General features: G+C 28.6%; 1 protein-coding gene across 4 annotated transcripts in view; it reads right to left on the bottom strand.

Annotated features, from left to right (window-relative positions):
- Window positions 1-25,404, bottom strand: part of Lrrk (Leucine-rich repeat kinase) — a 110,397-nt gene that overhangs the window by 52,809 nt on the left and 32,184 nt on the right. For 2 of the 4 annotated variants that reach the window (XM_043049649.3, XM_043049650.3), the window contains exons 4-5: window positions 25,322-25,362; window positions 23,389-23,554 (exon numbers count right to left, since the gene is read on the bottom strand). In XM_043049649.3, coding sequence (XP_042905583.2) covers window positions 23,389-23,554; window positions 25,322-25,362 — 207 coding nt within the window. Of the gene's footprint in view, window positions 1-3,220; window positions 3,780-19,305; window positions 19,589-23,388; window positions 23,555-25,321; window positions 25,363-25,404 lie in introns of those variants that run through there. The other 2 variants (XM_071185066.2, XM_043049651.3) reach the window with 2 other exon arrangements.

Here is a 25,404-nt window from a genome sequence, read left to right as displayed (position 1 = left end):
TAATAAAAAAAATAACTATTATCTTATATTGTATAACAGTTTAAATTGGAAACGGTTTTTACTTCGTTTAGACTTCGATATTTTTGAAAAGCTTTGATTTAAATGTTACGATTTACAACATCCGGCTCTTTCTTTTAATATTTACATAATTTAATGTATACATATTTAAAAGTTAAGAGCAAGCTGTTAAAATAAAATTGTCCAGAGAGATAAAAAAATTTACGACAAATAGCAACATAATCATCATATAAATAATCATCATTTATACAAGAAAAAAGGTGGAAAAAAAATCACGAAAAAGAGTTCGAATAACTGCAACAACTTACGAACAAATTCGAATCTCGAGATTGAAAAAAAGCATTAAGTTTATAATAGAAAATGGCTCTTTTACAAGTCAAATTTCTACTCTGTAGTTGAATTTCAGCAGCCAACAGAATCAGCCAATTTTTTTTTTCTTTCAAACTACAAAAAAGTTAACGATTCTCGAACTAACAATTCAATCTTAAAACTTTTAATTCCACCCAAAACCTGAGACCTTCGTAATTTCAAGTTACTAAACCTACCTTACAGAATTAGCACGGTAAAAAAACATGTAGCTTAAAGCAAAAAAGTGAGAAAAAATTTATCAAAAAAGCACTTTAACTGCAAAAACTTTCGAACGAAGGGGAATTTTTAAAAAAGCTCGTATTAAGTTCATAAACATTGTCCATTCAGTAAGTCAAATTTCAACTCTGTCTCTCGTTTCTGCATCCTGCATGGTATTCCCCCCCCCACAAGTTTAACAGTTAAGCCGACCGGGCTGTGTAGGGGGCAGGGAACTGTCCTTGCATCAGAAAGGTTCTGGGTTCGAATCCCGGGCAGCGCATGGATGTTTCTTTCTCTCTATCTGTGTTCTATGTCCTTTCTCCTTTGTGTGTGAATGTGACCCTCCCTATAAACGGGTTGTGGTAGTGTGACGTGGGCGACGCTGCTCCACCGCCGTAGCTTCGCTACAGGTGCCCACTGGGTAACGAAGAGAGAGTTAGCAGTTCTGGCACTTTCTGTGTCCAATGGACAATAGTTCCAAGTGCCCGCCATTAAAGAAGAAAAAAATTTAACAGTTAATAATTTCCGAACTACTTGTTGTAAACAATGTTAATTTTATTCTGTTCCACTGAACATTTTCAACAAACCCTCGTGATTTCAAGTTTTTAAGTCTTATAATTTTTGCTGAACAAAACAAAATGTAACGGTAAGTTAAACACCCGAAACAGCAGCGGCCTTAACGTATTTTTAACATAAAGACACAGAGACAGGCAGGCCCTGATTATCGCCTAGGCCCAAGAGGCATGGGCCTAGGGCCCATAATTTTTGAGGGGCCTCAAAAATTAGTCAAAGTCTAATGAAAGGTGGACTAGCTTTGCGTTGGTTTAAGTATTAAATATAAAAAAAATAATTCAGCTAATCAGTGGCTTTTAGCAAAAATCACTGATTTCAATTGTTTGTGGTCACCAAACTATTTTTATTTTGACATAACATTGTTTGTTGTTTTATATTTTGCTTTAATTTATAGATACGTAAACTTTATCTTAGAAAATAATCCTCAAGTGTCTGCTTTCAAAATTTCTCAGAATGTTTCTCTTGAATAACGCATTTCAATAGATTCTTTTTCATTGTTAGGACTACTCTTCAGTAATTTAATTTCAAAATATTTTATAAGGAGCCCGGAAAATTTGGCGGGCCTTGGGCCTGAATTTGTCTTGATCGGTCCCTGCATAGAGAGGATTTCAATATAGATTTTTAACATTATTTTAGTAGCGCTATCCAGTAATTCTTTCGTGACTTGCATAAACTATATTTTGTCCTTTCTATAATCAATAAGTCAGCAACATATACACAAATTTGTAGTAAAACCAATCGTTTAAATTAATTTATTTTCTTATTGTATGTGTGAAGATTAATTTTTTTTAGGACATAATCAATTTTAATAGACTGAATATAATTTATAAATTTCCTGCATAGGAAATATGATAAAAACAAAGAGATTTATTATCATGCATTGAAAGCGCATTTAATATCCATTTCTGTATCAACAGAGATGATATACTAAAGCTTTCATGAAAGTTAAGGAGGTTATTTAAAATTAAATGGAAGTAAAACTGAAAATGCGTTAAAGTATATAATATACTAGTACATGAAATTAAACAAAAGAAAATTTAAATCCCAGAATGTAATTTAAAACTATTTGACTTTTTTGAAGAATAAAATGAATAATATATCACTGAAGTTTATCTATTATTATACAAAAAAAAATAATAATTAAGGCTGAAGAGTAAGCAAAAAAAGCATTAGTATTTCCAAATAAAAAAAAATAAGAGATTGCTTTAAAATTTTTCAGAATAAGTATTTCCATATGCCCTGTTATTCAGTTTATTTCAAAAATAATATTAAAAAAAAAAAGTGAATACTAGAATACAATATTTTGAACAGAACTGACGCATAAATGACACAGAACCAAGCTCGTTTTTTAATTTTTAAATTGAGTTACTGTACGATATAAGACATAGTAAGACACTTTTCGGGTAACAATTATATATACAGTGAGGCGAAAAAAATCACCTGAATAACTTTTGATCTAATGATCAAGTACTAGGGGCTCAATTTTACTGAGTCGAGGGATAATTAATTAGAGTAGACAATATTTTAAGTTAAAAAAATCAAGATATTTAAAGTAAGCATTGGCGCATAAATCACACATTTACAGAATTTTTTTTTTAAACATTAGTTATTGAATGAAACAAGATATACCAAGGTACTTTTCGGTAATTAATTTTTATACATATTTTGCTATTTACCGCGATGCACATTAAAAAGACAAATAATGTCTTTAATTTTTTCTTTATTTCTTTAAAAAAAAATAAAATGTAAGAAAAATATTATAATAATGAAATAAACGTAACGCATAAATTATACATTTACTTAACCACTTTTAAGCATTAAAGATTAACTATTGAATATAACAAGACATGTCCCAGTTCACAAATTGTATTAAGTTTGTAAATTATGCAAAATAGGAAAGCATAATTTGCTAACTTATTGCATTCAATATATTTTTATAGAAATAATTGATTTAAAGTTTCCCTTATGATAAAAACTACTTTTAAAACTGAGATTATTAGAAACCTAGTTTTAAAAATAACTAAGAAAAAAATTGTAAGCAAAATGTTTTAAATGAACTTACCATCAATAATATCAAATGTACCAACGAAATGATCATAAGCCTCGCAGCTGATTTCTATACCTAATATCTCCATTTCGCAAGCCACCCAACTGTAGTTTATTTCTTGCTGAATAGAGTGCATAATTAATTGGCATGCAATTTATTTGGCATGGACTTAGATTTCACAGAATTAAAAGCTTCACTTCCACTTAATGTGATGATGGAAATTGAAAAACGTTTTTTTCATATTTGGAGGCAAACGATTCAGTATTCCAAACGATAAAAGTTGATATTTTTTAGATTGATTTATGATAATTATTAGATCAAAATTATTAATTGCTAAACGTTGAAGAATAAATGCACAGATATTTAATCAAGTTGGAATTCTAAGAAAAATATATGTAGATGATATGAAAATAAGTCACCAGACTTAGTTGCCACAATTATATAACATGAAACCGGATTCCAATGCATGCAAACGATTTTTTTTTTTTTAATATAGAAGCTGAAGATGTTATTATAAAAAATAAGCACGTAAACTAAAGAAAACCAAAACAAATTTTATAGTCTAGTTCTGAGCGGGGTGAAAAAGAATCAGCGTCTGTTGAAGAAACAGCGAACGGCTGAAGGATGTGACGATTTTAGGGAAAAGTTTTAGGGGAAATGACGTTTGGAGCTACAAAAGCCGGTTTAAAGGATTTTAACCTGAGATACAAAACAATCCTTGATAATTTATAGCTATCTAACTGAACAATATACAAAAGAGATAAATGGTTGGAGAGGGCTGACGAAGTTCAATAAAACTATTTGTCGAATGGTATGAAATCAATAGAAGTTAAAAAGCAGAACCAATCGAAAACCTGCTATTGGTTAAGTTTATGCAATTTTTAATATAATATATATACAGCAAGAGAGGGTATGAAATCTTTAAAAATGTAAATTGGAAACTAATTAAACCTGCAATTGTGGAACAGATAAGATAGAGTTTTATATATAACGGAGCAGGGTTAAGTTTTTGATGTTAAAACTATAAAAAAATTTAGAATGGTTCATTACGAAATCATTACGCGTGTGAAGTTTTTACAGTATATTTAAAGACATCAAAATAATATGTAAACAAATATATGGATACATTAAAATATCTAAATACGTAATTATTTATTAAAGTAGAAATCGTAGTTTTGAACTTATAAGATTAATTAGTCATTTTTTATTTGTTTTGGCGGCTTTACTTTTTCCATGTTGGAATTGAAATGATTAAAATGATGAATTGATTATTCGTTAATTTTAAGTACTAGGTGCATTAAAATACAAAATAAAAAGAATCAGATACATTGAATACAGACCCATTTCTAATCAGTGATTGTGGTTAGAGCACCGGGTTAAGAACCCAAATGTGTCTGGTTCTATCTCAAGTGGCGGTCAATGAATCAGAACAGATTCCTCCACAGATTTGAAACCAATGTAAACCGTAGTTGAGTGAGGAAGGTAATAAACTGCTTAGAAAGAAAAAGTTAAAAATTGAAAGAATGCCAAACATAAACGGCTGGTATATTTTTTTATTTATTAAATAGTAAGTATGTTATGATTTAGGCCTTGAGCACAGTTTAACGAAATGACTTATTAATGTTTTAGGTACAATAATAATTTTAAAAATTTGCATGTCTCTCTCCCGAAAGAAGAAATTCTTTCATACTCAGACTAATGGTTTCTATATTCAAAAGAAAATTACTTCCAAATAGTAAATGCATTATGATTAAAGTATTGAGCAGAACTGTACACAAATTTATGATAATTTAAATGCAACGCTAGTTTTAGAAAATGTTTTAAAATTCTTTAAAGAAACAATTGTTTAATAATTAAAAAAAAAGTTTGTATTTTCTGATATAAAATGCCCTTCCTTGAAAGAAGAAATTTATTTATACTTCCACTTATGATCTAATTCATATCGTTCGATTTTAGTCCCAGTTTTAAGAAGTAATGCTTTGTTGTAGTAAAATAAACATTCAATAGGTTATAAAATAAGACAGTCAAAATAAATATTGTCTTATGCTATTCTGGTTAATCTATAACGCACCGCACAAAGGTTTCATTAAAATAAAATAAAAAAGTACAAATAAAAGGGAAAAAAATAAGCGATAACAATAAACTCCATTCCTATTACTATACAAAGTAAATAATAGCTAATAAATTTCTGAAGACAAATAACATCATAAAGAACAATCGACATTTATTGTTATCTTCCAAAAAAAAAAAAAAAAAAAGATGTGGAACAAAATCGTTCAACACAGTAAAAAATGAGGTCTTAAATTTCTGTATACTATGAAATAGAGACTACAAACAAATGCAGATCTTTAATTCCTAATAAGTAGAAAAAGTGCGAAACCTTGATTTTCCTTTCGAGTAAAGAGGGGAAAAAAGAAAGGGGGAAAAAAATCTTAAGGTAGAACATATCTAGATAGTTTATAATCACAGATCACGTTTATAACAAGGTCTCAATTCATGTTAATAAAAATAAGAGAAAGAAAACTTTAACTTTTAATAAAAAAAGGCCAGCGATATAATTGAATAAACATGTTTTATATCAAAAATTTCTGAATAATCTATCTATATTATATAAAACGCTAATACGTACGTATGTATGTATCAATAAAACCGATGATATTTCTTTTCTCGCGCTGGCAACAGTTTTCATTTTTAATTGATTGGATTCGGCGCGCAAGAGCACGTAGTGAGCAACCAGATAACAATAACCAGAGTGAGCATTATCAGGTTGTTCAATTCAGATTCATGCACTAAAAACATGACAATATTTAATTTAAACTCAATTAGGAATTAATTAATTAATTGAAGTGAGAATGCTTTAAAAGGCCGCTGTTGAATTGATATTTTTCTACTGGGAGCTACCTAAACGTCTAAAAAATGTTTAAGTGTTTGTATTGAATGCATTGAATTTTTTTATATTTCGCGTTTATTTATGCATTGAATTTTCACGCTTTAAAATGCAGAATATTAGTGAAGCAATATTTGATAATTTATTTTGCTAATATGTTTCTTATTTAGCTAATGTTTTGATTTTTTCACCATGTACAATCTAAATAGATAATATACTTTTTTAAAAGCCAATAAGAACATTGGTAGAATTCTTCTACATAAGTACAATACTATGTCTTTGATGATAAAATACTATGTCTTTGTGCTAGAACATTGTGTTCATTGGCGAGCGAGCGCAGCGAGCCATGGTTCACGGCGTGAACCACATAGGATTGCGTAGCAATTCTCGGGGGTTGGCGAGCGTCAGCGAGCAGGGGGCGGAGCCTCCTAGTATTATATAAAACGCTAATACGTACGTATACGTACGTACGAACACCTCGTGAATTAAAAATAGTAATCACTTTTGACTTGCTTTATTTGTGTCAATTTTACCATAAATCCAAACTACTTTTCCGGGTTTTTTATTTTTATTTTGGCAGAACGCATTTCCACGTGGTTTTGAAAATACCGATATTTTTGACCTGTATTAATACCACACTCAAATCGTGCATTTCCAATGGGCGCTTTATTTGCGAAAATTTTATTGCAAATATATATATATAATATAACTTCTTCTTTTAACAGTTATTTCGCTACGCTTTTCTACGGGTTTTCAAAAATTCAGATATTTTTAATTCGGTGTAATAACGATTTTCGAATCAGACTCAAGCACATTTCAGTTAATTTATTTTAAAATTCAATATTGTGTTACGTGCAAACATATTACTAATGTTGACTACTAAGAAAGAAAAAAAGGAATATTTAAAAAAGTTAAGATAATAAAAAAAAGAATTACAAATATTTAAAAGAATTTAATTTCGGGCAAATATATTACTAGTTAACTGATAAAAAGAATTGTCAGGAATATTGTATTCATAAAATTATAGTAATTGCCGTCAACATGTTTAAATACTTGGACACACACGTCACACACCCTTATTATGTGAATTAGAATAAAAATATTTCTTCTTTTTTTTTAAAGATATTTTTATTTCACTTTACGATTAAAAATAACTTTTAACTAAATTTTGAATATAATTATTGTAAGATAGTGAGTTATTTTTTCATATTTTTAAGATTAATTTCATTTTAATGTAGTAAGTCGGTAAGTGTATACAATGCTCCAATTTAGTACTTTTTCTAAATTCCGCCTTTTCATCGCAATTATTAATCAATATTAAAATAATTTAAATTAAATAAAATGATTAATTATAAATGCCAGAATGTGTTTTTATTGTGTTCGTTTCATATTAAAATTTAAAAAATTTTTGTGTAAATCTAGATCTTAAGCATTTTTAAATATTGTAGAAGGACAAACCTAAGTCAATGTACGCCACTGTCTTAAATCCAAATTATTTCGTAACATGTAACAATTAATAGTTATTTAGTGGCCTATTCTTTAACCAATTTATAATTTAATAAAATGTTTCCATAGTCGGATTTAATGTAAAATTGACTATGCTCATTTATATGACATATGTATTTTTAAAAAAATTTAAGAGATTTAATTTGAAAATTAGCTCCTTCTCTTAGCTTCTTTTTTTAATAATTATTTATTTTACTTTTTAAAATTATTTTTTAAAGAGTAAATACTAAAAATAATCGCAAAATGTCTGAAAACAATTTTAAAAGAAAATATGCATCGGCCGGGAATCGAACCCGGGCCGCCCGCGTGGCAGGCGAGCATTCTACCACTGAACCACCGATGCTTACTATAACCTTGATTCAATCTTTTTAAAAATTATATACACATCTTCAAAATCAGAACGTTACTCACAGAGAAAGAGCGGTTTACTGCTCGATTTCGCAACAAACATAAAAAATATCCTCTGCACTAATTAATCAATAATTTAAGGTACACATCTCAAAACATTAAAATTGCATCTTAGTGCATAAAAATCCTATTAGCACATAACTTCTGAATTATCACGGAAAAAATATATGTTAAATATATTAGAAAAATACAATAATTAAAGAAATAGTTATCGGAATTAACTTATATTTCAATTATATATCAATTATAATTATATTAAATTATACATCAATTATTTTTCAGAATAATGCGTACGAGTAATCTGAGAGTCAACATTAATCAAAATTCCGTCTTTTTGATATTTAAAGATTCAGAATAAATACTTGGTCTCATATTGAGATGCAAAAAACTAAGACTCCCCCCCCCCCAAAACCCAGAAATTGTAATTAGAATCAAATGTGGTTCAAATAAATAAATAAGGTTAATTTGACTAAAAAATCGATTCAACATACGAGGTACGGGTACTAAAAAACCACATATATCATCAAATACAATAAAATAAAACATTTGCCATTGTTGTTAATCTTGCTGTAAATCGCGTTGAGGGAAGGATAGTAAATTAATTCAAATTATAAAATTGGTTTGCCACCTGGAGAAATCTAAATCTATAAGGGTGGGGTCGATTAAAATTAGAAAATTCGAGTGTTTTAAAATGTCATTCTGTAGACAAAACATACCAAACCATCCTGTTAGTGTAATATCAAGATTTTAATCAATTGTAACAATTTTTTTTTTCATTTGCTTGTACCAATTAAAACGATTTCAAAATTAATTCAAGTGATTTAAATCTCAATAGACAGCGAGTCAGTGCGATAGTTATAATTTAGAATTTTGATTTAGCTTAGAAATCAATCGCACAAAACTTAAATTTATTAACATCGGAAATTTTCTTACGTAACTATTTATTTATATTATTTTAACGATGAGCGATTTTCATCTTGGAAAGAAACAGGCAGGATGTTTAAATTTAATTTTTTTTATTCATTAATATTAATCTCAAAACCAATGATTTTTAAATAAATATCATTTTAAAATGAACGATTAAAATTAAAAGTTAAAAAAATCCTCTAGCGAAAGAGGAAAATATACTAATAGACATCTTGAAAATGACACATATATCAAAAGGAAAAGTTACAATAATAGTACTAACTGATTATAATTATAAAAAAATACATAGTTAATAAAAAATTTATAATAACAGATTAATAAAAACTCATATCAGGAAATTTCTGTGCAAAACGTTTACGTCGACGTTATAAAATTCTAATCACGAGTTAGGGCTTGTATAATGCCTAATATATTCAAAACAATGCAAAGAATTAAAAAAAAAAATCTATTTAACCTTGATTTTGAAATGTAACACTTTTCAATACAATACAACAAGATGGAAACAAAACTAACAAGGTTCGACGGCATTGCTTTGGCAACGGCGCAGGAAAAATTTCGTAACTTAGTAGGAAAAATTGTTGTTGAAGGTATATTAATTCAATGCCAATAATGAATTTATGTGCTAACTTACGCTATAATAAAGTAAAAGAGGAAAACTCAACAACAAGGCTATAGGCAATGTTTTATAAATTAAAATTCACACTTAGAACTCAAAAAATCATTTGAGATTGAATCATGCTCTATCAAAATACACAGTAAGAAAAGAAATATCCCTTAAAATGACTTTTTCTGATCCCCCCCCCAAGAAAAAAAAGATCAGATTTTCACGTAATAAGTGCAACTCTTAACCGTTCAAAAGTTAAATTTCGAAAACACAAATTAATTAGTATCTATTAAGTCAGAAATTCATAGAACAAAAAGGTACTTTCTATGAAAGATCATATCGTTATTTTAACGAATTTCTTTTCTTGACCATCAAAATAAGACAGGGAGGGGGTGTAAAATATAGTCCCAAATAGTTTAACTAAGACAACAGTCGTGAGTTTGGACCTCAGGTTAATTTCACTTTTTATGTATTACACTACATTTTGGGAACTTCATAAGAGAATTGAAAACTTATTGCACACAATTATAAAACCTGTTTATCCGAAGATGATTCCATGAAAAAATATTTAATTATTGTTTGATTTAATAACGATTAAAAAAATTTAAATTGTACGACATACACGTGTTTTACATAATTCAATTGATAAAATGAAATAACGATATCGGTCAAATAGTTTTTGAGCGATAAAAATTTTAAAAATCAGAAAATTTAAAAAATATTTTTTTAAAGGAATTATCTTCAGATCAACGAGTTTAGGAATTGTAAAAAAAAAGTTTTTGGTTAGCTAAAAAGTTCCCATGATACTAGAAATACGCAAAATGTGAAATTAACATACAACGGTCCAAACTTTCGACAGCTCTGTGACTGAAAAATTGGACTTAATTATACATTTTCAAGATTAAGGCTACCTTTCATAATTCAATGGTCAAGAATTCAAATCTATCGAAAAATGAATATCCATGGATCAATAATACACGCAATAACGCATTGTATCAATTAATAACAAAACAAATTAATGTTTGTGGCAAAAAAAAAAAAAAAACATGAATAATGAAATCTGTAAAATCTAAAAAAACATGAGTTAATGTGAAATACTTAACGTGTTATACATGTTACAATATCATGATATAGCCATACAATGAAGCCCTTACAACCCAAACACCAAATTATTGAGTTTACATTTCCAACAAGTTTTAAAGAATTTCAAACAAAAAAATTTTTATGATTAATCACAACTTGAAAAATTTTATTACCAAAGGATAGAGCAAAATCTTTATTAAAAGAAATAGATGCAACTTGTATTATTCTAAGATTAGATTTTTATTAAATTTCTATAGCATCTTTTTTCAGGCGTAAAATTGCAGAATCAATAAAAATTGCTTTAATAGCTTTAAAAAAAATAAAAATTTTGTGAAAAGTCTTGAAGTAAGAAATTTCCATTTATTTTCTGTTATATATTTAATTCCACGTTATTTTGTTTAAAAAAAAAAAAAAAAAAAACTATGAAGAAAGCACCATAGAAAAAAAAAGAAAGACATGCAATTTCAAATTTTTTAAGCTTTTGGCAGATCTTTTCCTGAGTATCCCTTAGAGTTTTCCAGTTTTTTTTTAATTCTTTTATTTTTATAGTAGTATGAGCCCTGTACCATGTGCATTACTAGTTTTTTTTATCAAACTCATGAGTTAAACTATATTTTGAGCACTTCCAGTCATTTGCCTGACACTCCATATTCTGACCCCCTCAAATGCCCCACTCTGTTTTCCCGATAATTCATTTGCAAGGCAGTAATAACTCATTTTCTCGACATGTATCTTTACCTGACCATTATTTTCCCGACAGGTACGTTTGCCGGACCGAGCTGGCATGTAATAGAAATGATAATAAGATTCTCTCTTGGCAACTGTTTATCTTTTTAAAAAAGGCTGAAAGTGCAAGCGATATTTAATGACTGTTTAAAAGACTTTAGCCCTTTCAGAATAGTTAATTCTGGGTTTATTCTTAATTCTTTATTAAAACTATTCTATAGTTAATTTTTCTTTCTCTTTTTGTATTTCATCCCCCCCCTTTTTTTTTTGGTACCCGGGTATACAGCTTTATTTACCTGTCGAGAAAATGAGCTTTCGCGCAAACTCACTTGAAGGGCATATGAGTTGTGCAACTGAGCTATCTCTGTTAATAACAGTTACTAAAAAATAACATCCAAGTTTCAAATTGAATATGAAAAAAAAAAAAACATGTACTTTAACATTTGTGTACTAAACTTTCAATCGAAAATTATTACCTTGAAGATATATTTTATTTACTAGAATAATAACTATTCTTCATCTACTTCTGTTAGAGGATTTAGTTCCTTGAAACCCATTCTAAAGAAATAATTGTTACATCTCGATGTAAGAAGAAACAATTTTTTTTTTTTGCAGAAAAGACAAAATAAAATCACTTATCGCGCGTAGCAAGCAAATAAATTTAATAAATCATAGGAAATGGTTTTACCAATCAATTACAATCCTACAAATGGTCAATAACTATATTCGGAAAAATAAATACTTAGTTTAATAATTGAGTTGCATTCCAAAATGTCTATATTCGAATTTAATTTTATTTCCATTTAATTTAATGCAGCGAGAAACGCGAAATTAGTGGGATGTGGAACTTAACATTTCTTGCAATTAACGTAATACACCAAATCCGTATCACCCTACCAATTGTTTCATTGTGATTTTTATTTATTTTTATAAAAAAGAACTAGCACAAATAGTTAAACATAAGAAAGTTAATGCGTTAATTTTCTCTAATTGATAAAGGAATCAATAACTTACAGATCATTTAACTTATTTATCACGGCACCAGGTTAAAAATAAAACTTGACTTTTTAAAAGATATTTTAAAAATGAAGATGGGAAATAAGAACACTTTGGAAAGTCAGAAATTTTTCTTTAATATTTTGTTGATAAATCAAACGAAAATAAAAAGTAGCAAACAATTTGTTTGGAAGAAAAATGTGCCAAAATTTAGAATATTAGAAAAATAAAAATTCACAATAAGAGAAGGATTAGACTAGGTCAATAACAAACAATCTGTAACCCCTCCATAACAAAACCCAATGTCATTGATTATGTAAATAACACATGATGGCCCGCAGGTGAATTATGGTCAGTCGACCATAACATAGAGGATGAATCCTCAAGGACACGCTATGAAGAATGAGAGATGATCACGTGCACTCGCACGAATGAAAGCGTCAGTTGGAATTAATTTTTCCTCTTCATTAATACTACGCTATCAATCAATAATAATTAGGGAGTATACAAAATCACTGTCATTATGGCTTTCAATATTTTGACACATTTAGAGTTGATCAATCTCAATAAAATTTAAAAAGAAATAAATAATATAGCTAATTCAAATAAGACAACAACAAAAAATCTAATAGGGGGAAAAACACGGACATTTTTTATTTATTTTTTGAAACATCGAAATGATGTATTAGTTTCATTATTGTCATCAGGTATCATATGAAGTGAAACTTCCTTACGTCAATTTAAAAAAAAAAAATTAAAAAACGGAATAAATAGTTCTTTTTTTTTCCTTTCCTTTCTTTCTTTTTCTATTTTATTTTATCAAATTATTAATTTATTCATTTTTAAATAATCATAAATTATTTTAAATAATCATGATGAAGCTTCCTCAAATCAATTTTAAAAAAATAAATAAAAAAACGTAATTAATAGTTTTTTTTTCTTTTCTTTCTTTTTTTTATTTTATCAAATTAAAATTAATTTATTTTCAAACTGCCTTTTGATACTTTTTTCGGCTTTCAGTTATCATATCATATCATTAGGTATCATATATCATGTCATATGAAGCGGAAACTTCTTTACATAATCTTTTTTTTTAAATAAATAAAAACGTAATTAAAAGTTCCTTTTTTTATTTTATTTCATCAAATTATTTATTCATTTATTTTTAAACTGCTTTTTGATACCTTTTTTTGGCTTTTAAAGGTAAGATTCGCAAAGAAGTCGCAAAAAGATTCAATACTAAATTCTGAAAATCAAGGCTCCAACGTTTTTTTTTTTTTTTTTAAATTTTCATCTAATATACTTAACTCTTTAACATCGGATATGATTAATAGTATCTGATAACAATAACGCTTAAGAGAGGTTATTAAAAAGTAAGTAATATGGTTAATAGGGGACTATTATTTTCTATTTAACTGAATTTCAGAAATGCTGGGTGATTATTTTGAATACAACAGTATGTAACAAGGGTAATATGTGGCTAGCGCTGTTACCACTAACTCAAAAGTAAATATATAAAATAATAATAGTCAATAATAGTTTGAACTGTGTTTGAAACAAGAGAGAGAAGAGAAAAATCAATGAAGGTGATCATCAATGAACACTAGTACAATTTGGGATAGTAATCAATAATTCCAATCAAAATTTTTAAACCATTATAAATTTTTTAAACCAAAATAAAAAATAAAAAGGGGGAAAATTTTATTATTAACTTTTATCTAATAATTAATAATTAACTTTAAATAATAATTAAAATTATTATTAAAAGTTAACAACTAATAATTTTTACCTAAATGCTTTCTCAGAATAAATGAGCTTTATCCCACTCCTTTTTCTTTTCTTTTTTTATTTACAGAGTTAAATTTTTGAACCTTGTAGGCGTAATGTATAAATAATTGTTCTAATATTTAAAAAAGGAGAGAGCAGTCGAAACTTTAGGAACCTTACAGTTAATTTCATTTCCTGCGTATTTTGTCTGCATATATCTGGATGCATCTAGGAGAATATCAAACATTTTGATAACATATATTTTGAGCACAAAATAGATTCGCTTAACCAAAGATAATAAAAAACAATTTTAATTTTATTATTTAACTTAGAAGTGATCGGGAGATTTTCTTAATTTCAAGTTATATAATAGTTCATGAGAAAGTTCATGAGAATTATAAATAAAAGAAATATGAAGTTTTCAAAACAGGTTTTTCATATTTTGTATTTTGTTACTTGAATAACCCAATTTAAAATTAAGTAATTTTTGTATACAACAATTCAAAAAATTTTCCATAGCAATTAAATAAGAAAATAAGCAAATTTTAAAAACTATTAAAACAAAAATTTGTAAATAAAATGATGGAGCTCGGAGCTTTAACTTTCCATTCCAGTTTAAATTATGCTGTTATCCCTCCCCCATTAAGACAAAACGCATAAGAGACAAAAACAAAATTTATTGAACAAAATTTAAGTTTATATAAGTATATTTTTGCCTGCTTTAGAGAACAAAATATTTTTTAAAAAAATATTTGTTAATACATAGGAAGGTAGATGGCAGCACTAAAGATAAAGTTTAAGACACAATTTCCATATAAAATTTAGGTGATAAAAAATTCTAATGTAAAATAATTTAATAAAAAATGAATAAACATGATTCCATTTTTTTAAATAGTTTTCACTAGTGTAAATTCAATATGTCATAACGTAAGAGAAAAAGGGAAATTTGTGATGTCACTAATCTAACTCGGAATTTAAACAATTTTCAGCAAATGTAATATATGGAATTAATATCATAAAATAATTGTAATAATATAAAAAATACTATATACAAGTACTTAAATTAACCTCAAATATTATAAAGAATGGATTTTTTAAAAAAATTTAGAATGAAATTGCAATTCCTCAAACTGAATAATTAGTAATTGAAATAAGTGGATTTGAAAAGTATTGGATTTGAATGATTTGACTAAGTTTGATGGTAGTTCTGAAGCGGCTACATGCTTTTAAGTTTGACGAAAAATATGATTAACGATTTTAGTATTTTTTAGACGATAAAAATGATTGCAATATATTTTTATTTAATATGAAGCTCTGCTCACCGACCTGCGTGACTGCTTTTAATTCCAGCATTTTTTCTTTTTCTCTTTAAAAAAAATCGATAATTTCTACAAAAACAAAGTAATAATATGTAAGGTTGATAATATATATATATATATATATATATATATATATATATATATATAAAATTAAAAATAAAATAATTTATTACGTTAATCGTGACGAAAATAAAGATTACTTGGATTTTAAAGAAATTACCTTGTAACTAAAAAAATTAGACTTAGAAATACAGATTGCGTGACTCAAAAACAAAGAGAGTTTTTTACTATATATTACAAGTTTTTTATTATAAAACAGTTTTTAAAAATTTCAATGAAAATGTTGTTATTGTTGTCGTCGGCCATCAAGGCAGAAGGGGTGCGATTGCTCTTGTTTTCCAGTGGCGCCATCTTTGGTCAAGAATTCGACTTCTGCCACACCCATACGTCACACCCGTTTATAAGGCGGACCCATTAATACATCCAGTCATTCGTCCACAGATTGTAATTTTGACCTGAACCAGATTATGATCAATCTCCTATCCTCCCCCAGAGGTATTGATTTGCTATGGGAACTGTGGCGTCGCTGCGGTAGCGATTACTATTGGTGAAGCGAGCTGAAGTAGTGCAGATCTTCCGAGTATAAAAGTGACGACATGGATGCTATAATTGCTTTTTCTTCCACGTATTTTCTTCAAACTGCTAGCTGTATCGACGAGAGCACGCTGGGTGTGTGAAATGTTTGTTTAATCTAATAAATGTTTTCCTTAGTTGTTTATTAGTCTCAAGTCTTATTTCTGGAACACAGGATAGTTTCAGAGCGTTCACCAGATGAAACTACAGGAACATAGAGGACTATGTGACTCGACAGATTTAACGTGCACTAGTCGCCATTTACTACACTGGGAGTCTTTGCCTGGCTGGATTCGAACTCCCGTTCTCACAGACGTGAGTCCAGCGCCCTGCCAACCAAGCTATCCTGGCTCCAATGTAAATATTGAAATTTTTAACTAAAATCTCCCTCTTCACTTTTTTTGTCTTTCGACATTAACTCAAGAGCGAGTTTATAAAAAAAATATCGAGAAAGATGAAATTTTCCTACAACAATAGATAAATAATCCTTATTTCAGGGGGGGGGGATCAGAAAAATGAACGAAAAAAGCACCTAAAATTGCAATAACTTTCGAACAAATTGTAATTCGATTTTTTATTTCTAAAATGGACCTATCAACAAGTTAAATTTCAATCCCTCGGTTGCATATGTGGGGGGCATTCCAAACGGACTGCAGAGCAGTCCGTTTGGAATTTTTTACAACATGCTTAACAGTTAACAATTATCGAACTAATAATCAAATGTGATTTTTTTTTTATACCATCGTTCAAATTCTAAATTTTTTTACACATCTACGTAATTTCAAGTTTTAAAATGATATAGTTTTTGCGCTTCAAAAGGAAATGTAACATGACGCCCAAAACAGAGGCGAGGGGCAGCGACATCGATTTTTTAATATAGAGAGAGACTTCTTAACATTATAAAAAAACACTTATGTGCACGTAGTAATTAAATTATGAAAACGGAGATTTAATCAAATCCCTAAGCTAGTTGATTAATTCACAGAAGAAAAATATTAAAATACTCAGTGGCAGATTTCTCTTTAGAAAGTAAGTAATTTCATCAATTATCTTAATTTTTTTATTGAAAAGGTTTAATAAGTCGTAGGGAAATAACAACAAAGAAATAAACAAGTCGGATAAAAATAACTAAGATAAAATAAACATAATAAATTTTACCTATGTTTTAATTAAAATTAATAACTTCTTAAAGTTCAATTTTTTTTTATACATATTATCATATCTATATTGATAAATAATATTTTAAGAAATCTTGAGTACAAATATTTTAACATCGTTACAAGAGAAAGGATAATATTAACGTATGGAATGTTGCTATTGATAATAATTGCTGTTTTTTTAATAATTACCAATCTAACCAAATTAAGAATTAATCAAGGAAAGTCAGTGCCATTACCTGGTTTACCCTACGCTTTTTTTTTTAAATTAAAAAAAGGTTAAGTGCCATTGTCCTGGCACACATTTTTCCGGGATACCGAACGTTGATGTTTTTGTTCAGGTTGAGAGCCTTAAAAAAACGTAATTAAAGAAACACGTAATTGAGAAGAATAAAAAATAATAAAACCTTCTAGCACACATTAATTCCCACAACAAATGAACTACACATACAAAGAGTTAGAATCCAAAGTTAACAAACAACTGACATTGTTTAGCTTTTGCGCGGGAAAATACCATTACGCATGCCTATTGGAAATCTCTAGCCAAATGAGTTGAAAATTATTACAGTGATCAAAATTATTGGTAATTATTAATAATAACTGGGAAATGGAGATTAATTCTGATAGATTATTCAGTTCAACCTACTTACTTGGCTATTATTAATAATATTCGGCGATTATTAATATTAACTGATTAATCACATTGACCGTAACAACTGAACAATATTTCATCTTTTCATCAAAACATTTAAGGGGATTTGATCAGGGAACTGCGATTCAGGGAAATCATCCCACGCAGTTGTTCTGTAAATTGATCTAAATTAGAAATTTCATCATCTCTCTAGGACACGCTTTATTGTCAAAAAACTGACGAGAGGCTTCAATTTTGTCACTGCTTTGTCTCCTAAATTTACAATGGTGTGTGAGTAGAAAAATTTTATAAATAATTTCCCGGGTTACTTAATTCTATGCTACTAATGTTTAATGACGTTTTAATGATAGATTCAAGTTAAGTATCTATTTTAAGATAGGAAGACTAACTCCAATTTTACCTACTTATTATTTTTATTTTTATTTTCTGACACTTTTTCTTTGATTTTTATACATTAAACAATTTTAGGATAGAATAAAGGGCTCAAAACGTTGTCAGCAAACACTAAAATTTTGATTGTGCATAATGAGAATTGGAAAGAAAAACTGAAAGAAAAAAACATCAAAGAAAAACTGAAGGATATTGAAATGAACCATTTTCTGAGTTCTGCCATGGCAAAACAAGAGCTTTGATTTCTACAAGTTCTAAAATTATTTATAATGTTCTCGATAAACAGAGTCTTTCGATCTCTTTCCATTTCCTTTTAATTGTTTAATATGTTTTTCAATTAATATTTATTAATGGAAATAAGCTTGTCTGCAATAATCGTATCGAAATGTTCTAGGATTATGAAAACAAAACAAAAAAATTGAAGCCTCGTTTTTTTTAAGTTTTTTTTAAAGGTTTCTTTTTCAAACAAATTTCTTTTATTGATTTTTATGCCTTTTATAAAGTTTTTTTAGATTGCAGTACACCTATGTAACTTAAATACAGGGAAAAAATCCCAATAATAAAAATTTTGTAATTCCAAAACCTAACTATATTAACAAGCTATCATATAGTATTTTAAAACATATTGTCAATTAGAAACAATATTAGAAACGAAATTAGTAAGTATAACAATCAGAAAATAAACCTGCTAAAATATCAAAAAGAATAAATGAATAAAAATTACTTTTTAATAAAGTAGTAAGTCAAATAACACATTAATAGTTTCATAAATAATAATAAGCTAATCATTAATAATAATTTTATTTAACTAAGAAATCAACACTTCAACAAAAAAGGAAGCAGTGGAAATAGAAAAATATTTTCACACAGAAAGTTTTTGACTATTATTATTCTAAATTTTAAAGTTTGCTTTAATTGTAATCTACTACAATTTCATGTTGCAATTTATTCCCACTGATCTGTATAAACTAATGTATGTGATAATTTACACAGGAATTTATTACAGAGGTAATAAATTTTAAACAAAAATATAGCAAATTCTTACCCAAAAAAATATCCCATGGTAGAAGTCTCAAATCTTGAACACAATATTCCAAAAGAATTATATAATCCAAAAAGTATTGGCAACACAACAATATATCCTCAAAATAAATAAACGATTCATCATCACTGGAACATAAATAAACAATTCTATTGGGTTTTCGCATTACACGAAGCAAACGAAGTCATAGTGAAATATAAACTGTTCCCTATAAGAAAGCAGACGATAAAACTCGAGCAAACAGTAGCACCCAATAACACGGATATAATCGATATAAGTTATGGCTTTATTGGCGATGACAAGCATTGTTCCTCGTGTGTATCCGGAATCTCGTAATAAGATTTATCGATAGATAGTTATCTGCTTAAAATCGATAGTTACGTATGTTGTTATGTTTTGAAAATGATAAGGTATGACAAAGAGAAACAAAAATGAAAGTTCAATTTTTTAAAATATAGTTTATAATTACAGTAGATAAAAAAAATGCAGAAAAAAATTGAGACAATTTTAGCAATCAGATTAAAAAAAATTGTTTCAAACGTGATTGGATGTTTGATTGTTTAAGAGTTAAACACAACTTGGGGATTTATTTTTAACCAAAATCAAATTATCAGGAATAAAATTGGATAGGTTTCTGCCAATTCTTACGCAGTTTTAACTTACATTTTTATCAAAATATTCTGGATTAAGCATAATATCGTATTGAGAACAAATAAATAAGCTATTTTTATGTACTTGTTTCATTTTATTTATTTTTTATTGTAATTTAAATTCACAATTGTAATACCCATTTATAGTAACTTTGGTCGTCTTAATATTAATAAAATATAAACAATTGTTTTGCAAAGGACATTTTTAAGCACTAAGTTGGTTGGTTGGTGTCATATCCTCTATTGAATCATATTTCATGATGTGCTTGAATAGTTTTTGTTATTTCTATGGCATTAAATGAATACAAATCCTCTTCTGTGGGGTAGTTTAAGAGGTGAAGGCCTGCAGCGACTGCTGGGCAGTTAAAAACATGATATGGTGTCAGTTCCACATTAAGACAGTTGCCACAGTTTTGATATTTTCTAGTCTCATCTGTAGAAATTTTCATGTTTTTCTGATGTTTTGTTCTTAGTCTGATGAGAGTAGTGGCTGTCTTCCTATCGATGTCAAGATTAGTTATTTGATCGTGGGCTTTGATTTTTAAAGGGGTGAATGGTCTTGACTTTGCAAAAGCATTTGCATCTGCCAACGTGGTTGGGATTGAATTTTGATTGAGGTCTCTGGCATTTTTAGCCAAGGAATCAGCTATTTCATTGAACTCTAGGTTCACATGGGCGGGAATCCACTGATGGAAGCATTTTTTTCCGGAGACGCTGAAGTTGTCCAAGTTGTTCTGTGATATTCAGGATTAGGCTTGAGGTACCTTTGCAGAGGGCCTGTAAGGCAGACCTGCAGTCGCTGAAGATGGTGATACCACTAAGCTGCTCCGAAGGTTCAAGATTGATGCACGTTTCGATTGCCGTAGAAATGGCTATCAATTATGCCGTAAAATTAGATGCGATTTTTCCAGCACCAGTTGCGATCTCTCGTTTTTGATCATCAGGTAGGAGCAGTACCACTCCCGCACCTCCGTTGGTGAAAGTGGAGTCAGAAGATCCATCAGTAAAAGCTCTGACATGATTGAGGCCAGATAGAGAGTCGATAGTTTTCATCCCAATTTCCTTGAGTTTATTCGCTTGATCTTTTTTCGAGCAGGGCTCGATGAGTTCTAGACAGATTGTCGTATTCTCTGGAACAACTCCAATAGCGAGAGTTTCGTTTCTGAAAAGTAAGTCCTCGGGTTTAAGGTGAATTTTTTCTCTGATGGCCCTGTCGAACAGAAGGGGAGATGACCTTTTGAGTCTAGATTTTTTATTCCAGTTTATAATAGTACGATGTGAAATGTGCCCCTCGTCAAGATTATGGGCGTTATTTGTAAATATAACAGTTAACATTTGTCTCCTTTCTTCCAGAGGGACCAAACCGCATTCCTCTTGAATTCTTAAGTTGTTTGTTGATGAGACAGCACCAGACATTATTTTTGCAGCTTTCGCTTGTACTTTATCGAGTCTCTCTCTTGAAGGAGAGGAGGAGTGTGACCATACAGGTGTGGCATATTCCATTATTGGTCTTTAAGAGTTGTGTAAGTAGTTTTCAGTGTTTTTGGTGCAGCACCCCATTTTGTGCCACAAAGCCTCCTAAGGATGTTGAGCTTTTTTAGTGCTCTATTAGAACACTCTTGAATGTGGTGGTGAATGTGGCGGCTATTATAAATTCCATTTATTGTAATAAAAAAATTTTTAATAACTATTTAGCATTTTTTATTATTCATTAAAAAAAAAATTGTGGGGAATACAAATTTTTATGCATGCAATTCATTTTACACTGTTTATTTTTAAATGACAAAATACAAAATTTGTACGAAATCAATCGCATAGTTCTTTAGAAATAAAGTCTTAAAAATACAGCTACAATCGAACTTTTATAGCTCTGAGGATAAACGTTGTTCAAAATTGTAATTTAAAAACGGTGTAAAAAATTTTATACCAAAAAATTCTAAATTTTATCGACCCCAACAAAATAAATAAAATAAACAACTAAAATAGCAAGAAAAAGCAGTGCACAGAATTGTTCAACCAACCAACTTTAAAATAATTTTTAAAAAAAATTGCAAGGTAAGCAAAAAATTATAGATATAAGCACATTTTACAATACATAAAAAAATTTCTACTTATTAAAAAAAAATTACAAAATAAAAAATAAAAGGGCATTTGTCAAAAAAAAACCGGCGAAATATGCCTTTTCTCTGCGCACCTTCCCATTACACACTACCTTTCTCTTCTGGCTTTTGATGTAAGCTTAGATCACTAGTGACACTCATCTATGTGGCCTAATAAGTTTTATTAGATAACTCCGAATTTTAAATTTTGGCAACGTATTCGAAAATTGATTCGAATTAATGTAGAATTCAATGTAACCAGGACACAATATGTTTCTAAGAAAGTAAAGCCCCGAACAAACGGAATCGAAGAAGTATTTTTCATACATGTAAAATTTTTAAAACATCGAATCTATTAACATTTTCCCCCCCTTCATATTTACTGTTTCAAACAAGACCGTGAATAAAATACAAAATCAAAATCTCTACGTTTTCATGCAAGCAGGACACAGAAAAAGTTGGTGAGAAAAAGCATTGAGTAATCAAATTACTATTTTTTAATTAAATCGGTTAGTCTAAACTTGAAAAAAAACTTTTTTTCACCAATTTTAATATTTTAATTTATTTATTTTTTTCATTTCAGAAGAAGCCATGACTATGCATTAAAATTTTACAAATATGCATTCTTATAAAAGGATTGATCGAATTAAAATTTCTTAAAAATATTTTACCTTGCATTTTGCAAAGAGAAGTTTAAAGCCTCCAAATCCATTTTCGTTGACTTTAACAAGAATAAAAGCATTTTGAAAAATCTATATTAGATATACCTCATACTTTTATAGATATACTCAATATATTCTATATCAATCAATTCTATATAGATATATTCAATATAGATATACCTCAACTTTTTTAAACATAGCTTTAATATATATAGCATTAACTATTCAAAAATACAATATGCATAGTTTGAATAAATGATTTTGAGTTGCAATGAAAATTTAAACTAAAATTTTTCGAAAAAAAAAATCTAAAGAAGCTCTAAGGATAGTATGCTATTTTTTTTAAAGCTATAATAAAAAAGATAATTTAATTTTCCTTTTATTTGTAAAATGTTTCGCTATAGAATGATAACTCCACGAATAAAAGTTAATCAAGAAGAAAAAAGGAAAAAAATTAAGGATAGAAAGAGCTCACTGTTAGATACAAAGAGTGATACGAGCAAATTCAAAAGAAAATTTATTTTACTTTCACTAATAAGATAGTAGCCTCAACTCCGTCATTAGAAACAGCTCATCAATTAGTGATTCATACACACACAACAGAGCTTATCAATGAGTCCATTCAAATGGAACAAATAAGTTCGGCTATTAGAGCGTCAAATTAAAGGTACTTACTGGCGACTTCCTTCAACAATTCCATCACATGTGGATGATCGTTTTTCTCCGCCAAGTCCATCGCAGTTAATCCCGTACTATCTTTAGCAAGTATGTCAGCATCATATTCTAAAAGCAACTTACAAATGTCGCGATGACCATTTTCAGCTGCTATATGCAACGCTGTCTGAAATAGAAAAAAATTTTAATTTTAATTGTAAAACGATTAGATCATAATTATTTTGTCAAAATTACTGATTATATATAAAAAGGAAATATTTATGGCAAAAAAAGTATAATGTGTTGTTTTCGAATATTAGAATTAAAAAATAAATAACTCTGCATTTACAATAGGTTTCAAAGCTAACTCTCAGAAATAATACTCTCACTTAGGACAATTCAGCAAACCTTAAGCTGCATTTCGTTAATTTTGAGATCCCTTTCGTCTCAAAATCATGTGATTTGTGACAAAACTTTAACTCTCAAATGTGACGAAAATGTTTACTCTATTCGGAATCTCATCGCAGTCCATTATGGGAGAGCGTTAACTATGAGAGTGTGACGAAATATTTCTTTACTTTTGACGAAATTCATTTCTTCGAAGAAGCGAGAATAGTTATTTCGTTACTTTGACGAAATGTTCGTTCGAATCATAAACCAGGAAACGGTTTCGTCACTTTTCGTGAACTTTGAGGTTAAGTGGTATGAAGCAAAAAATTGCTAAGGCCGAGAGTTCGTGGTTCGAATCACAGGGACAGCCAATTTTTAAAAATTATACTTAAGAAAAATACATTTTTCTAAAACTTATTTTACAATACTGTAAAGAGAATAAAATATTCCTTTACTGATTTTATTTATTATTTCTAATGCTTTCACATGAATGAACTAATCCTTTGAAATAATTAGACGTTCGTGGAATAACAAAGAATAACATATAAACTTTGTCGATGTTGTTCGAGAAATAGCTTTGCCTAAAAAAAAAAATTATAACTGCAAATAATTTTTTTTTTTTTTTTTTTTTTTTTTACCATTGTGTCACAAACTATTAACATTAAACTAAACTACACATTTCAAAAATTCTACCTGAACGTTGCAGTCACACTTACATAAATGATTGATAAGGACAACAAAATCAGAACACAGCATTTTAAACAATGCTCCGAAAATAAAATGAACAAAAGGAAAAAAAGTCCAATCGTTTAAAAGAAAACAACTGAGGTCCTCAGAGAAAAAAAAAAACAGCAAATCCTAATCAACCTCGAATTTCATAATCACAAGACAAAAAAATGAATTAATAAATAATAAAATATAAATAATAAAATATAAATAATAATAATAAGTACGTTTAATTTTGGATAAATTTCGTAAAAAGAATATGAATATTTTGAGCATCTCGCTTTATTTAAAACTTCAACATATGAAATGTAGAAGGTAGGAAAATATTGTCATACCTTTATCTCACATAAGTACAGACACTCATCCGACATTTATCTCAAAATTTGAGTACCGTTTCTAAACAGTTATTATATCAAAATTTGAGTACCGTTTTTATACCGTTATTATCTCAAAATTCGAGTACCGTGCCTCCATCAACCCCTTCGTTTGCAAAGCAGTAAAAAATAGTATTGGGTAAAATGCAAGTATTTATTTTTGAAACTAAGAGGTAAAATTTACATTTCTGAAAACAAATTTTTCATTAAAGTGAGCAAAATAGTTCCTTCGGTTGCATTCAGAATTAAATCATTATCTATTTGCAAAGCATTATCTATATTGCGCAATGGCAACGTATGGCCCATAATTCACGCCATGAGTCTGACTCATATGACATTCATATTTCGCCCATATTTCACATCACGTGTGACTCGTTTTTGTAGACAGAGGAAATTAATTAAATGAAAACAACATTAGATGGTTGAATAAATGTCTAATGAAATGTTTTAATAACTTTAAATACCTTGTACTGTTCTTTAACTCCACAAGCTATGTTGGGGTTAGCTAAAAAAAAAAATTAAAATAAAATATTACTAATATGAAAAA

This window comes from Parasteatoda tepidariorum, chromosome 5 (genome assembly GCF_982258835.1).
Source record: "Parasteatoda tepidariorum strain Cologne lab strain chromosome 5, Ptep-v5.0, whole genome shotgun sequence".
NCBI lineage: Eukaryota > Metazoa > Arthropoda > Arachnida > Araneae > Theridiidae > Parasteatoda > Parasteatoda tepidariorum.
The sequence above is the reverse complement of the archived record's forward strand: the minus strand, read 5'-3'. Positions and strand labels throughout refer to the sequence as shown.